The sequence below is a fragment of the Lithobates pipiens genome, unplaced genomic scaffold (genome assembly GCF_037356315.1).
Source record: "Lithobates pipiens isolate NorthernLeopardFrog02 unplaced genomic scaffold, aLitPip1_a1.2 Scaffold_10, whole genome shotgun sequence".
In the NCBI taxonomy this organism is placed as follows: Eukaryota; Metazoa; Chordata; class Amphibia; order Anura; family Ranidae; genus Lithobates; species Lithobates pipiens.
In genome coordinates, this window is record NW_027507686.1 from 229126304 (window position 1) to 229141881 (window position 15578).

The 15578-nt window shown below is 43.6% G+C and overlaps 1 protein-coding gene across 4 annotated transcripts in view; it reads right to left on the bottom strand.

Annotated features, from left to right (window-relative positions):
- Positions 1–3444: 3444 nt before the first annotated feature.
- The window catches only part of LOC143940827 (uncharacterized), a 150522-nt gene continuing 138388 nt past the window's right edge, over positions 3445–15578 (bottom strand). For all 4 annotated transcript variants that reach the window (XM_077462624.1, XM_077462615.1, XM_077462607.1 and 1 more), the window contains exons 28-29: positions 9341–9452; positions 3445–6134 (exon numbers count right to left, since the gene is read on the bottom strand). In XM_077462624.1, the coding sequence (XP_077318750.1) occupies positions 5976–6134; positions 9341–9452 (271 nt within the window). In that variant the 3' untranslated portion in view covers positions 3445–5975. The remainder of the gene's footprint in view (positions 6135–9340; positions 9453–15578) is intronic.

Genomic DNA, 15578 nt, shown 5'->3' on the forward strand with positions numbered 1-15578 from the left:
GAGTATTGATCTCTGTGACAGGTAATAAATACAGTAATACCTTGGATTGGGAGCATAACTCGTCCTGGAGACATGCTTGTAATCCAAAGCACTCATATCAAAGCGAATTTCCCCATAGGAAATAATTGGAAACTCAGATGATTTGTTCCACAACTATTTATTCCTAAATCCTTCAGTTTATAGTCCATATAAAATGATTATAGCAATGTCATGGGTTGCGTAACCATAAAATGTCCATCCACACAAGGGGATTAGAAGCAAAATCCAGCAGGAGCTACAGTGTATAAAAGAGAAGAGAGGCGCCTCTAAGTGCAGCAATATGGTTACATTTAACCAGTTCCCGACCAGCGCACGCCGTTGTACGTCGGCAGAATGGCACAGGCAGGCATATTGGCATACAGGTACGTCCATTTTTATATGCCGCCCTGCCATCGCATGCACGCCGCCACCGGCGGACCCCCGTGAGTCCGGTTGCGGGTCCAGTGGACTCGATCGGTGCGGGGATACCCGCGATCGTCTCACTGGGTGGCTGAACAGGGAGATGCTGTTGTAAACAGCATCTCCCCGTTCTGCCTAGCAACAAGTGACGCTGATCTCTGCTCCATGTGATTGGAGCAGAGATCAGTGTTCACTAACACAAAGCCCAGCCCCCCACAGTTAGTAACACGCCCCCTAGGACACACTTAACCCCTACACTGCCACCCCCTGGTTAACCCCTTCACTGCCAGTGTCATTTACACAGGAATCACTGCATTTGTATAGCACTGATTGCTGTATAAATGACAATGGTCCAAAAAATGTGTCAAAAATGCCCGATGTGTCTGCCATAATGACGCAGTCACAATAAAAATTCGCTGATCGCTGCCATTACTAGTAAAAAAAAAAAAAAAAAAATTTATAAAAAATGCCATAAAACTATCCCCTATTTTGTAAACACTATAACTTTTGCGCATTTTTTCTTTACCAAAAATATGTAGAAGAATACGTATCGGCCTAAACTGAGGGAAAATTTTTTTTTTTTTTTATATATTTTTGGGGGATATTTATTATAACAAAAAGTAAAAAATAATGCTTTTTTTCAAAACTGTCCCTCTATTTTTGTTTATAGCGCAAAAAATAAAAACCGCAGGGGTGATTAAATACCATCAAAAGAAAGCTCTATTTGTGGTAAAAAAAAAAGGGCGTCAATTTTGTTTGGGAGCCACGTTGCACGACCGCGCAATTGTCAGTTAAAGCGACGCAGTGCCAAATCTCAAAAAGTGGTCTGGTCTTAAGCCAGCAAAATGGTCCGGGGCTGAAAGTGGTTAATGAAGGTACAACATTTAGCAACTCACATGGTTGATGATTAAAACAGGCAAATCTAAGTATGCAGGCATCCGGGGTAAAGCTGTCCACATAGACCATCCCCCGCACTGCCATCAATGTCATCCTTTCGACACTGCGATCCAAGCCTCGCTTTCAGATCGTTCTACTGCAGGGTAGATTTTAGACTGACAACGGTGCTGCAGAGGATGGTTTATGTTGACAGCTTTACCCCGGATGTCTGCATACTTAGACGTGCCTCTTTTAATCATCAACCATGTGAGTTGCTAAATGTTGTACCTTCATTAAATGTAACCATATTACTACACTTAGAGGCGCCTCTCTTCTTTTTTTATACTCAGTTGTGACATGACACTACTCATATCAAGACATCGCTTGTATATCAAGTCAAAATTTATTAAAAAATTCAAATTTGCTTGTCTTGCAAAACGCTCTCAAACCAAGTTACTCTCAATCCAAGGTTTTACTGTACCTGCAATTGTTCCATATACACATTTACTTAGCATGTAAACACTTAACATAAATAGATGTGCCTGCTGCCAGGTCCACTTGAAGTCTCTGAAAGAGTTAATTGTCAGCTGTTCTGGAAATCCTTATGTGACTTATTTCATGTGGCAGATCTACTCTGCATCTGTGACAAGCCTCCAGGCTCTGCTGGATTCTCAGACTATGACAATACATGTTTTTACACATCTTCCACAACATAATTTCTCCCGACTGTGGCCAGTGAGGGGCAATGAACTGAGAAGGAGAACATCTACAGGACAGAAGCCCGTCCCGGGTACACCGCTCAGACTTCTCCAGTCATGACTCTCGACTGTGCCGCATGTTTTATCCAGCAGACAGCTAAGCAAATGAGTACTCCTCATGCCACGCTCACCGTAATTACACGCTCAGCGGTACGTGAGTAATAACCAAACACACAGAATGGTTATATCACAATAAGACTGAAAGGCTTTTCTGATCATTCAGTGCGTCTGGTCAAAGTGTTCATCTGTTACAAACTAAAATATATTGATGTAATCAATGAACTGTATAAGCAGACATGAAGTATATCCTCAGAGGGCCAGTGAACCTGAGCAAGCCCAGCTACAAGCCTATTTTTTCACAAATATACATGTTCCCTTAACAATAAAGGAATTGCCAGCCATTTTGGAATTTAATTAAAGTGATTGTAATGGATCGTTTTTTTTTTTTGTTTTTTTTTAAAATAACAAACATGTCATACTTGCCTCCACTGTGCAGCTCGTTTTGCACAGAGTGGCCCCCAAACATCCTCTTCCGGGGTCCCCCGGCGGCTCCACCCCACGTCAGATAACCACCTAGGAGAAGCGCTTTGTCGAGAGGGTTACCTTGCGGGCGCGCTACCGAGTCCAGCATTTGCATCCACAGACACGAATGCTGCCCCCTGCGTCATTGGATTTGATTGACAGAAGCGGGAGCCAATGGCTGTGCTGCTATCAATCTATCTAATTAAGAGCAGGGACCTTGTGGAGAGAGGGAGAGCATGTCCCCGCCGAAGAGATGAAGTGGTTCAGGTAAGTAAAACAAGGGGGGGGGGGGGGGCTGGGGGGCCAGTGACTGATGGGTGTTTTTTCACCTCAATGCATAGGATGCTCTCATTATGGCAAGTTGTTTTAACAGTTTATATGCGGCCGCTCTGTGTTAAGGCCCACCTGTCGAGCACCCGCATATGTAGCCGGCATCAAGGGGTTCACTTCTAGTGAAGTCTTTTAAAGTCCCAACCCCAAATGCAGCCCACCTAATACTTACCTTTCTCCCCACTGCCATGAACTTCACTATGTAGTCCTTGTGCCACACAGTCCTTGCAAAGAATAACATCCCAGTCAAGTCTTCTTCCTACTGTGTGCTGCAGCTCAATTCATTCCTATGGATGAGCTGCAGGCCGATAGATGGCTGGAGGCTGCCATGAGTAAAGCAGCTATTTGTACTATTTAAAAATACCTTTAAAATATGTTTTATGATTTTTAGTACAGCACATAACCACATTTATTTTTTATATACCTGTATATGTAGAGTTTTTACCCTTTGTACCGCTTTAAACCCAGTGTATATCAGCCTTCTCTTGCAGCCAAAATAGGAAAACACAAGACATTAACAGACTGGCATTATATTTTATTTATTGCACTTATGAAGCTTCCCTGCCACACACCAAGAAGCTGAAGAACAGTTTACCGAATCTCTTATTGGAGCTGATAAAATATCTTCTTTCTAGAAAAGAAACTCAATTTACACTGATTCAAGTCTTAATCCTCAATAGATCCTCTAGAAGCAGCAAACTTTATACAGTGAGAAACAATTTCTTTTTTTTTTATAGCAAATATAATATATAATCTCTTATTATAAGACAACCAAAATATACAGTATACAGCTTGCACGTTGCAGTGAAGGGTCTATGTACACAGTAGTGGCCAGTGCAAGGATTTATCAGCAGCAAAATATGGAGGGTGGGCATGAAGGATTAAAGGAGTGCTGAAGTGTCAGTCCACCCAAAATGGATATTTCAGTCAAAGGTGTCAAACTGGCGGAACAACTAACCCACCAGCCTACATCTCCAGAAAAGACATTTCCTTGCCCAAGTTCCCAGCTCTACCCTAATCTGTAGTTGGGTGGAACAGGGAACTCAGGGGCAGATATATCCTAGCTATGCTCCCTGGAATATAAAAAGCTGGCAAGTAAAGCAGTACTCTAGTTAGAGGTTTTGGACCGAGCAGGAACCGTTTTATAATTTTTGTTTATAGTGCAAAAAATAAAAACCGCAGAGGTGATCAAATACCACCAAAAGAAAGCTCTATTTGTAGGGAAAAAGGGACATACTTGGGTACAGCATTGCACGACTGCGCAATTGTGAGTTAAAAGTACATAGTGCCGTATCGCAAAAAATGGCGTGGTCATGAAGGGAGGTAAACCTTCCGGAGCTGAAGTGGTTAAATTGCTGTGACACCTTTACCTTTCATTTCTAGTAAATAATAAGTTCACCTTTGGGAACATGTAACATGTTTCCACTCCTGCAGCCCTCTAGTGACAGCAAGCCAGAAATCTTCTCCGGACGCTCGCTGGCACTAGTTAAAAAAAAAAAAAAAAAAAAAAAGAAAAAACGCAGCCACGTGGGGCTCTGTCCACCCACCCGCCTAGCCATGTCATTCATTTACAGAGTTCTGTGACAGGGAAACTACAAGTACTGACAGTCTTTACAGCTGTCCGCTTGTAGTTCAAAATTATCTGTCTGCTCCTACCTCATACAGGCAGGCACATACACACTAACAGGAAGAGATCATGAACTACCAAAGCGCTCAATGGCGCCCTGGTAGTTCATGATCTCTTCCTGTTAGTGTGTATCTGCCTGCCTGTATGAGGTACAAGCAGACAGATACACTGACAAGTCTGAAGGAGTCCTGCATGGCTTCCACGATCTGCTGATTGGGCCGGCAATGCTTTATAGGCTCCAAGTTTAAAAAAATATATATATTAAAATATTAAATGCACATTTTTTACCTGTGAAAAGATGTGCAATTTTTTTTTGACTTTCAATAGCTTTTTATTGAAAACATTTTTTAAAGTACAAAATATGGCATAAGAAGACTTATTGTAATTGCCAGGACGGTGTTAGCCAGCTGGAACGTAGCTGACGACAATAGGACGTTATTTTTATTTTTTTTAAAGGTGAGTTTATCCTTTACGTCAACAGGGCAGATTGACTCTATTTTTAATTTGATAGAGATAAGTTTGAATCATTCCAAGATTTTATTTTATTGTTGACCGTTACCTTTGAGGTGACGGTCACATTAAGTCAGCAGGTTAGAAAATCCAGGGGAATTTGTCAAACATGAACACACAGCTATAACCTGTTGTGGAGGTGCATGAGTCCATCCTCAATCTCTTCCAGCTCACCAAGCCCTGATGAAGGGGATATTCTAACCCCCCCCCCAAAATGCAATGGATAGAAAATATGAAACTTTTGCATAAATTTGACATGGCTGCAGAATGTCTTAGTGATTAGCACTTCTGCCTTGCAGCACTGAGACCTAAATCCTGGTCAGGACACTAGCTGCATAAAGTTTGCATGCTCTCCCTATATGCATGCATGGGTTTCCTCCCACACGCCAAGACATGCTAGCAAGCTATTTTGTTCCTGTCTAAATTGGCTCTAGTATGTGTGCACGTTGGGATGTTAAAAGTTTAAGCTCCTTGAGGGCAGGGACTGATGTGAATGGTCAGTAATAGATAAATACCTGTAATAAATAATCTTCTAATACCTTATAGGTGTTTATGCATGTGTTGGCATTGCGCTTTAGCTTTCCCACATCTTATAACAAAGATCATTTTTGGGTGGACTGACTCTTTTAGTAGACCTAACATGACTGAAGTAATGAATGAATCCGTTACCCACCATTGTCCTCCTCCTGTGCTCCTCACTCACTACAACCATATCAGTAGTGTTATTACTCAGTGTCATTCTGTGCTTCTCTTCTGCTTCAGGCGCCCAATATAAACACACAGTGTGCTGCACAGTTCAGCCGGAGACATGAACGTATTATTAATACAGTCTTCTACATACAAGTCTCATTGACATAAGGAAGTTATGAGAGCATGGGAAGATGGAGTCTGGTGCTTGTATGGGTTGTCCCTTGCTATAGAACTCCAGCTAGGCACATAAGGATGAGGATGTGTAATCCCACCAGGTAGGTAAGGAATACATAGCGAGATTTCGATCTGGAAGTCAAAAGCTTTGAGCAATAGATGCTTCGACCACGCAGCCATCTCCGTATGGAAAGAGTTCCACCTTTGATCTAGAAAAAAAAAAAATAACATTTGGGCATTTTGCAGAATTTTTGGCTTGGTATCACAATCAGAAAAAAAATTAAACAACTGAATAAGAAAGAACAAAAAAATAGCACATTACTAAAACATAATGCTGTGAGGGTGGAGTGAAGACAGGGTGAAAAACAGCACCAGAATCTTCCATTGGTGAAAGTTTAACGCCTTTTGGAAAGGCCAAGCTCAGTGGTGTCGCTATGGGGGTGCTCACGGCACCCAGGTGACACCATCAAGTAGGAAGTGATATCCAACAATGATGGTGTGTCTCCCCCATTCGTGACAGTGCACCGACACCAACTACATAATTTACTGGGGCTGTTTGGGGTCGCCGCCCCTGTGCAGTTTGTCACTGACCAGGTTTCACCCAACGTTAGCCTCTGCCCACACACACTTCGCTCCACCCTTCCAGCCCAGCTAGTGACATGTGGCCCCTGCCCAGTGTTGTGTGTCTGAGGGATGCAGTGGCCAGGCGGGAGACTTTGGGATCAGATGGAAGCGTCACATCGTCCACCACAGGGACCGGACCCAGCATACCACCTTCTGGGAGCTAGTCCTGTCCTGTGAGTACCAGTCCCCTCCCCTCCCCTCCTAGTACTACCCCCATATTAACCCTAGAGCAGTGGTCATCAACAATGTCCTCAGGGCCCACTAACAGGACAGGTTCTCAAGATAACTGAAATACATCACAGGTGATATAATTTGCTGCTCAGTGATTGCAGTATTCTATTCTGCATCTCCCCAATGTAATGCATAAAACCTGGCCTGTTAGTGGGCCCTGAGGACAGGGTTGATGACCACTGCCCTAGAGGACTGTCCAGGACTGACAGACAAAGCATGACACTGGAGTACTTACCGAGAGTATACAGAGTACTTTCCCAATAAGTCACCGGGACAGTACTGGAGTACTTATTTTGCCGTAGTTAACACATAGGACTATACCGGAGTACTTACTGATCAGTGATTAGGACTATGCTAGAGTACTTACATATCAGATACTAGGACTATACTGGAGACGGGGGGTGACACCATGTTTTACCACACCAGTTGACACCTCCCCTAGTGACACCACTCACCAAGCTTAAAGTAAATCTATAGCTAAACCTTTGTTGTTTGGCTAGTGTGAGCAAGTGTTAAAACCTCCCATATTTTTTTTGCTGTGCGCGTGCCAGGAAAATGCATCCCCCCTATCTGTCCTGATGACCGATAGAAAAATATGGGAAATCCAAAATGTCACAAGAACGGCAGCTGAGAGAAAATGTTCCAATAGAGGTTCTTGTTCTGGCGACAACTGTCTCAGAAGGGATTTTCCTGCACTTTTGAGAATTATTATTTCACTTCCTGTTGCATATGAGACGGGAAGTGTAGGAAAATCTTCCCAAATCAGAAAAAAACGACAAAATCAAAAGAGATTTTACCCATTCCCAACTCCAAGGATAGTATTATCCAGCTTGGCTCAAACGAATTATGCAGATGCCACCTCCGTGTGGCCAATGGTGAATCAGTAATTTACTGTTGTAGCCTATGTTAGATACAGGATGCGGCAGTGGAGATCCATAAGGTCACCCACCCGCCTCTCCACCTCAGCCAGAAGAAGCCATGTGTTAATGTAAATAAAATGCAAGTCGTCTTGTAAGTGGCGCAGGTGCCAAAGTAAGACTCTATTTAGTACACAGAGGAGAAATTTCTGGTACACCCACTAAAGGAGGACTCTGCTTCCCTATGTAGCACAACAGTAAATTACTGATTCACTATCAGCCACATAGAGGTAATTTGTTGGTGCCAAGTAGGCCCAAGAGTGTGTAAGGTAACCCAATTCCTTGAGTTCTTCTTTTGAGTTTACTTTAGTTCCTCATGCGTTTATTCTATTGGTCTGACAACATGTGAATATTTCAAATGACATATCAGACTGTACAATCTGACCTGAAGTGACAATACTACCTACAATCCAACATGAAAGCACAGAACCAAACCCATGTCAGGCTTTTACTGTCATTTGTATTAGATCACCACTGGGTTTTTTTAATTTTTGGTGATATAAATTAAAAAAGACAAACATTTTGCCTTTAAGGGCCCTTTCACACGGGGCGAATCCACTCAGCTGGGGATGGCTCTGCTGATCCCCGCTAAGCAGGTAGAAGACAGGTCTGTGTCTGCTCACTGTGCAGGGATGGACCTGTCAGAGCCCCACTGTTCTCTATGGGAAGATCAGATGAAAGCGGACAGTCAGAGCCCCACTGTTCTTTATGGGAATATCAGATGATCCGTTTTCAGCGGATCTAGTCGGACTGGGTGGCAGGTGGGTGACACATCTCCGCTGACATCTGCCTGCCCATACAAGTCAATGGATGGCCTGCTCAGATCCGCCTGAAAAACGGAAAGGTGGATATTTGCGGGCCAATAGTGTGAAATGGGCCTAAAAACACATCCAATAAAAAAAAAGTATTCTGCTACAGGTCTGTTAAAAAAAAAAATCCCAATAGGTGTACATTGATGGGTGTAGTCTGTCTACAGACTATGGGAGATTATATATATATATATATATATATATATATATATATATATATATATATATAGTTATTATACACACACACACACTGTATTTTATTTTGGGGGCAACTAACTGCACTGACATCAATAGTGACATCAATATAGTGATCAGTGCTAATACTATGCACTGTCACTGTAATGACACTGGTTGCGAAGGGTTAACATCTAGTGCGATCAAAGGGTTAAATGTGTGGCTACGTGTGATATGTGCTGCTTTTACTAAGGATCTTGTTGTTTTTTTTCCCTTAGCAGAAAAAAAAAACCCCAGCAAGATCCCCAGTCAGTGAAGAGAGCTTTGTGTTGTCTGTTTACTTACTGTACAATTAGGCACAAAGTAGGAGAAGGACTACAACATTTGCAACAAGAGAAGTGAGACTCCTAGAGATACCTAGAAACAAATGTGAGCACTCCACTTAGGAGGACTTGGTACTGGATTCCCTAAAAGGCTTGAGTAATCAATGAGTAATGCCAACCAACTGCCTCTATTTGTAACCATAATACTGGGTAATAAGTAGGCTAACACTTGAAAAGCTTTAAACTGTATATTTTTCTTTTTTATACCTTTAAATCATGTCAAGCCGTCATTTTTTGCTCTAACGCAGAGAGTTTTATACATCAGCACAACACTTACTTTCCGCACCACAACATTCTGAGTGGGATCAATAATTAAGGCTTCCCGTTCGTCGTCTGACTCCATCTGGAGAGAGAACTCGTATTCTCTGGATGAGGACTTCGTTTCCAGCCTAGAACAAGCAGACACAACATATTTTTATAGCAATGTACGTGTGCCAGTTTTAGATAATTGGGATAGATTTGTAAACACAGTACCATGAGCAGACTCAGCCTGAGAACGCAGAAACACAAAAAAATATGTGCCTGGAAACAATATAGGAGTGCCAACCAAGCCAGGAGCTTTCATGGGGTGTTAATATCAGTGTTAATAATGAGCCACAGGTATAGACGTGTACCTGCATCTCGTGTTTCAATGTTAGGCTTGGCAGAAGAGCTAACAATCTGACTTCAGCCTACTTTAACCCTAAAGGACTGCTTGCGATGAAAATGGGTTCTTCGTATGTTACAGCAAAGCAGTGCAATGTATACAGTTGTGCCATAGTGACATATGGACCAGAGGAGGGAACCAAGCATACAGCAAGGGATTCCTGCTTATTTTTCATTTATATTCTGAATACAGTTGTGCTCATAAGTTTACATACCCTGGCAGAATTTATGATTTCTTGGCCATTTTTCAGAGAATATGAATAATACAAAAAAGTTTCTTTCACTCATGGTTAGTATTTGGCTAAAGCCATTTTTTTTTATTAATCAACTGTGTTTATGATTTTTAAATCATAATGAAGACAGAAACGACACAAATATCCCTGATCAAAAGTTTACATACCCCAGTTCTTAATCCCATGTATTGCCCCCCCCTCAACATCAATGACAGCTTGAAGTATTTTGTGGTATTAGTGGATGAGGCTCTTTATCTTCTCAGATGGTAAAGCTGCCCATTCCTCTTGGGAAAAAGCCTCCAGTTCCGGTAAATTCTTGGGCTGTCTTGCATGAACTGCACATCTGAGATCTCTCCAGAGTGGCTCAATGATATTGAGGTCAGGAGACTGAGATGGCCACTCCAGAACCTTCACTTTATTCTGCTGTAGCCAATGACAGGTGGACTTGGCCTTGTGTTTTGGATCATTGTCATGTTGGAATGTCCAAGTATGTCCCATGAGCAGCTTCCTGGCTGATGAATGCAAATGTTCCTCCAGTATTTTTTTGATAACATACTGCATTCATCTTGCCATCAATTTTGACCAAATTTCCTGTGCTTTTGTAGCTCACACATCCCCAAAAGATCAGCGATCCACCTCTATGTTTCACAGTAGGAATGGTGTACCTTTCATCATAGGCCTTGTTGACTCCTTTCCAAATGTAGCGTTTATGGTTGTGGCCAAAAAGCTCAATTTTGGTCTTATCACTCCAAATTAATTTGTGCCAGAAGGTTTGAGACCCATCTCTGTGCTGTTTGGCGTATTCTAAGTGGGATACTTTGTGGCATTTGCGTAGTAATGGCTTTCTTCTGGCGACTCAAACATGCAGCCCATCTTTCTTCAAGTGCCTCCTCATTCTGCATCTTGAAACAGCCACAACACGTTTTCAGAGAGTCCTTTATTTCACCTGAAGTTATTTGTGGGTTTTTCTTTGCATCCCAAACAATTTTCCTGGCAGTTGTGGCTAAAATTTTAGTTGGCCTACCTGACCGTGGTTTGGTTCCAACAGAATCCCTCACTTTCCACTTTTAATTAGAGTTTGAACACTGCTGATTGGCATTCTCAATTCCTTGGATATCTCATTGACCTTTTACCCGCACACACTAATTACAACCAAACAGATCACAGGTGAGGATGGTTACCTTTCATAGCCATTCAAACCCCTTTGTGTCAACTTATGTGCATGTTATCAGGCCAAACTCACCAGCAGATAGCTGACAAAACCCTGTTATTTTCTTCAACGGTGGGCAGTCCGCTTTGGGATATAAGTGACCTCCGTGGAAGATTTGCAGCAAGATCACTTGTATCGGCGGCGGGAGAGGTGCCCACCGGCCCCTTCCTGACATATCCCAGTCATCTCTGCCGCTTACCGGATCCATTGCGACTTAAATTTGACTTTTTCTATCTTTATGTAACCTTCAAGCTTATTCCCAATCACCTCCGTGCTCTCAACTAAATGTTGTAGCATACACAAATGTGTAATCGTATTAAGCTAGCTTTTACGGGATCCCAGGTGTCTCTGTGGTATGACCTCCCACTCACTAAGGTGCTCTTGTCCACTCAGAAGTTCCTCCTTAGTAATGTAGCTGTGGTCCCTTTAAGAACATTTGGCCCATGTACTATTAGGTACTCGTGTATCATGTAGGGACAGAGGATAGCCCCATAGTGTAGCACGTTTAAAATGCGCTTTATTACTCTCTAAAATAATGCTTACATTAGTAAAAAATCGACAAGCATAAATAGGGGTACTGTTCTTCCTGGTATAATATCACTTCAGGTTCACTCTCCTACAGGCTCGACCCTACGTGTTGCGTCACGCACCACGTGACTTCATCATTGAAGGCGAGGGCAAGAAGCTAGATTACATAAAGCTGGAAGTCACATTTATTCACCGTTATAAATTGCTGTCACATCGTTATATTTTAATATCTATTGGGCTATTTATTGATCAATAACAATTATACTTATTCATTAGTGGCGATACACTCTATTATATGACAGTATTTTTTTGAATGGTAACGCAGCATTTTTGTTCTTATTTACTAAAGTGAATGTATAGCAAAAGCATTTTTTATATAATGTGAAAAGGTCACAGCCCCCATTAGATTTTACTTCTATTGGGGGTATCATTAGAACCTTACACTTGCAGTCGGGTCGGGAATTTAAATGAAACAGCCACAGGGAGACCTAGTCTAAGGGTAAGACAGGTGCTGAGGAGGCCCTATGTCTCGTTTCCCAGACGCATTTCAAATGCATTCTTAAAATGATCCCCCACAGACCGCTCCACAATTGTAAATGAGCCCTTACAGAGATTCCCTTTTCTTTCTGTTTTGGGAACGGGAAGTAAGGGAAAATCTGCACCAGGAAATCAAACAATAAAAGGATGTTCTAGCACGTTCCTTCTTAAACAAATCATATTTACTTTTGTCTATGTTGCTTTGTCAGAGATTTCCCCTCACATCCTGTTTTGGGGGTCTCATATTTACAAGACAGAAAGTAAAAGAATCTCTGAATGCAGTAAATACTGACAAAAGAGCAAATCCTCCCCCACGCTAACCAAAAATTTTAATTTAAATGATGTAATGAGGGCCACCATACACATTTCAGAGAGACAGCGTAAGAGAACGAAAAATATGTGCCTGAGGGGGGATATTAAGCAGCGTGGTAAATGAGCTATGCAGTAAGCAAGAGGATCAATTAGCCATAATGAGGCACTAATTAGTAAACAATAGTTCAGCCAGATAAAGTTTTGCCTTGTGTGACAAACAAATTACAGCCTCAGAAATCAGCGCCGTGTTCTAATTGAAGCCTCTACAGTGACTTCAGAGTAAACAGGAATTAGGGTGGTCACACACAGGACACTGTAAATACAATTCAAAAACAATTTTGTCATTCTAGGTAATAAAGTATATGGAAACCCAAGAAAAAAAAAAGGGATTTTTTGACTTACAGTAAAATCCATTTCTCTTTCGTTCATTGACAGACATCGCTCCATTATTCAGAACCATAGGGTAATATCGCTGCCTACAGGAGTAGGACACTAGGCAGAAAAAAAGACTTGGCTACGCCTATGGGCAATCCTAGGTGATATACACACCCGTCTCTGCCTTCATTTTATTAACTAGCAGTGTCAGAAGCATCAAAACTCCTTAGAGGGGTGGGTGCTGTGTCTGTCAATTAACTCGGAGAAATGAATTTTACTCCAAGTCAAAAAATCAAATTTTCTCTTTCGTTCATTGACAGACACAGCGTTCCATTACTCAGAACCACAGGGACATCCCAAAGCAGTGCCAAACATGAGGGGCGGGACAATGAAAAATCCCAAGGCTAACACAAGAGCCAACCAGGTAACAAGAGCTCAACACAGAAAAAAACTGGAGCCCAACCTGAACAATACCCCTTCAAGAGGGAATAGACCCTCTAAACAGCACCCTGCAACACCTTGTGGCCAAAAGAATCATCCTCAGATGCCAGCACATCCACGTTGTAGAATTTTGTGAAACCAGCGCAGCTGATGCTTAATGATGGAAGGCCCAAGAAGCAACAAGCAGCCAAGTAAAATGCACCATAACGGGGAAATGAGGTACCCAACCCGACAGAGTAGACCAGAGTCATCGTCTGTCCGATCCATCAAGAAAGGTCGCAGAAGAAGCAGACCCTTTTTTTTTTTAACCCGTCCGTGATCACAAACCGAGTCTGATCTCCATAAAGGCCCTGTGACTGCCAAATACACCCAAATCACCCCAACACATCCAGGCCATGTAAGGTAAATCCCTTAGGATATTTTGATCTGGGACACAGAGAAGGCAATACAACATCCTTAGTCAAAAGGAATCAGAGGCGGGAACCATGGACAAGGCCGAAGAACCACTTAATCTTTGTGGATCACCAGATAAGTATGACATGGTAACGCCTACAGTTCCAACACTCTGCAAGCAGAGGTCATAGCAACCAAAAAAGCCACCTTCTGGGACAGAGCATGCAGAGGAACCTCCCAAATATTTCCAACGAGAGGCTCCTGTAGAACCGAATGCACCCAGAGTAGATCCCATGGCGGTAGAAGCGACCGTACCGCTGGAGGCAGATTTCAAACCACTTGATTAAGAATACGCACCAGGGAGCGCAAGACCAAGGGAAGCCGAAAAAAAAATGCAAAGGCCGACACCTGGCCCTTCATGGTACTCAAGGCCAAGTTCTGCTCTGATGAAACATGTCCTGGTGAAGGAACCACTCTGTGGACCAACACTAGCCGACTGAGGCAACCGCCTGCCCTTTTTGTAATTTTCCCACTCCTAGAATGCATATAGCGGAGAGGGCCAGAGGATGCTGGCTACTGTCAGGGCTGTAAACACTCTTCACTCTGCCCTGGTGATTGACATAGACCACCACCACGGCATCATCCAACTGGATCCGTACCAGGAGCCCCCAAAGTCGACGTCCATGATCCCTACATAGTCTGATCACTCAAAGTCCCAGGATATCAATGGGCAGTCTGGATTCCTCCAGCGTCCACCGACCCTGAGCAGAACCCAGTCCCAGGACACCTTCCCACCCAGACATGCTGACATTGGTGGTGACCACTGACCAATACAAGGGGAGAAAGGATGTGCCCTGCTGAAAATCCCAGAGAGCGAAGCCACCAGACCAGGGACCCTCAGTTTTCTGGCTCAGCCGAATCCGATAGCCCAGAGACCTTGGGCACTTTACGCCAGGATCTCGCTTGAAAGGAGCTTGTATGGAACTGCGCAAATGGAACCGCCTCAAAGGTAGATACCATCAGGCCCAACAACCACATGTAGGACCGCAGGGAGGCCCACCTGCAAGACAACAGTAGTTGAAACGCAGCATGCAACTTCTGGAGTTTTCCAGAGGAAGAAACCAGAGACAGGCCCAGATAATGCAATTTTCTGGTAGGAGCTGGAGCAGACTTCAGATAGTATAAAAGCCAACTGAAAACTGAGGTCTGTATAGCAAACTACGTCAAGCCCTCAGGGTAGCCGAGGATTCTGCTCGCAAAAGAAGATCGTCCAAGCAGCCCAGGACTGCAATCCCCCACTGATGTGTTGGCCCAGTTCTGGAGTGGTTACCTTTGTGAATATGCGAGGTGTGGCGGCGAGGCCGAAAGTCAACACCGTGAGCTGAAAAGGCTCTCACGGGGGGACGGGGAATACACTAGGGCCCCTCATGGGGGGGGGATCCACTAAGGCCCCCTCTAATGAGTGCTCGGTAGGCCGCAAAGCCGCTGCATAAATTAGTGAGGGCCGCCGCAGGGGGTGCAGATCTGCGGATGCCTGGTCCCCCACCCAACCATCCAGTAGGTGCCAAGGTGTACCTCCCCATAGTGACAACCCTGGAGAGGAGGGATGGTGGACAGAAAGGAAGAACCCTGGAGGGACCGACGATCCCGGGGAAGGAGAGGAGGGGGCCCTCTTACTTACCCTTCTAGCGAGTGCACGGGTAACGTTCCCAGACCGATCCTCCTCGCCACTGAAATGGGGGGGGGGCTGTCGGCCACGAGGAACGCCGAGACTCAGGCCGAGACCCAGTCCTATGGGATCTCGTGAGCCGTTTAAGGTGTATTGCAGTACTAGTTCCCGG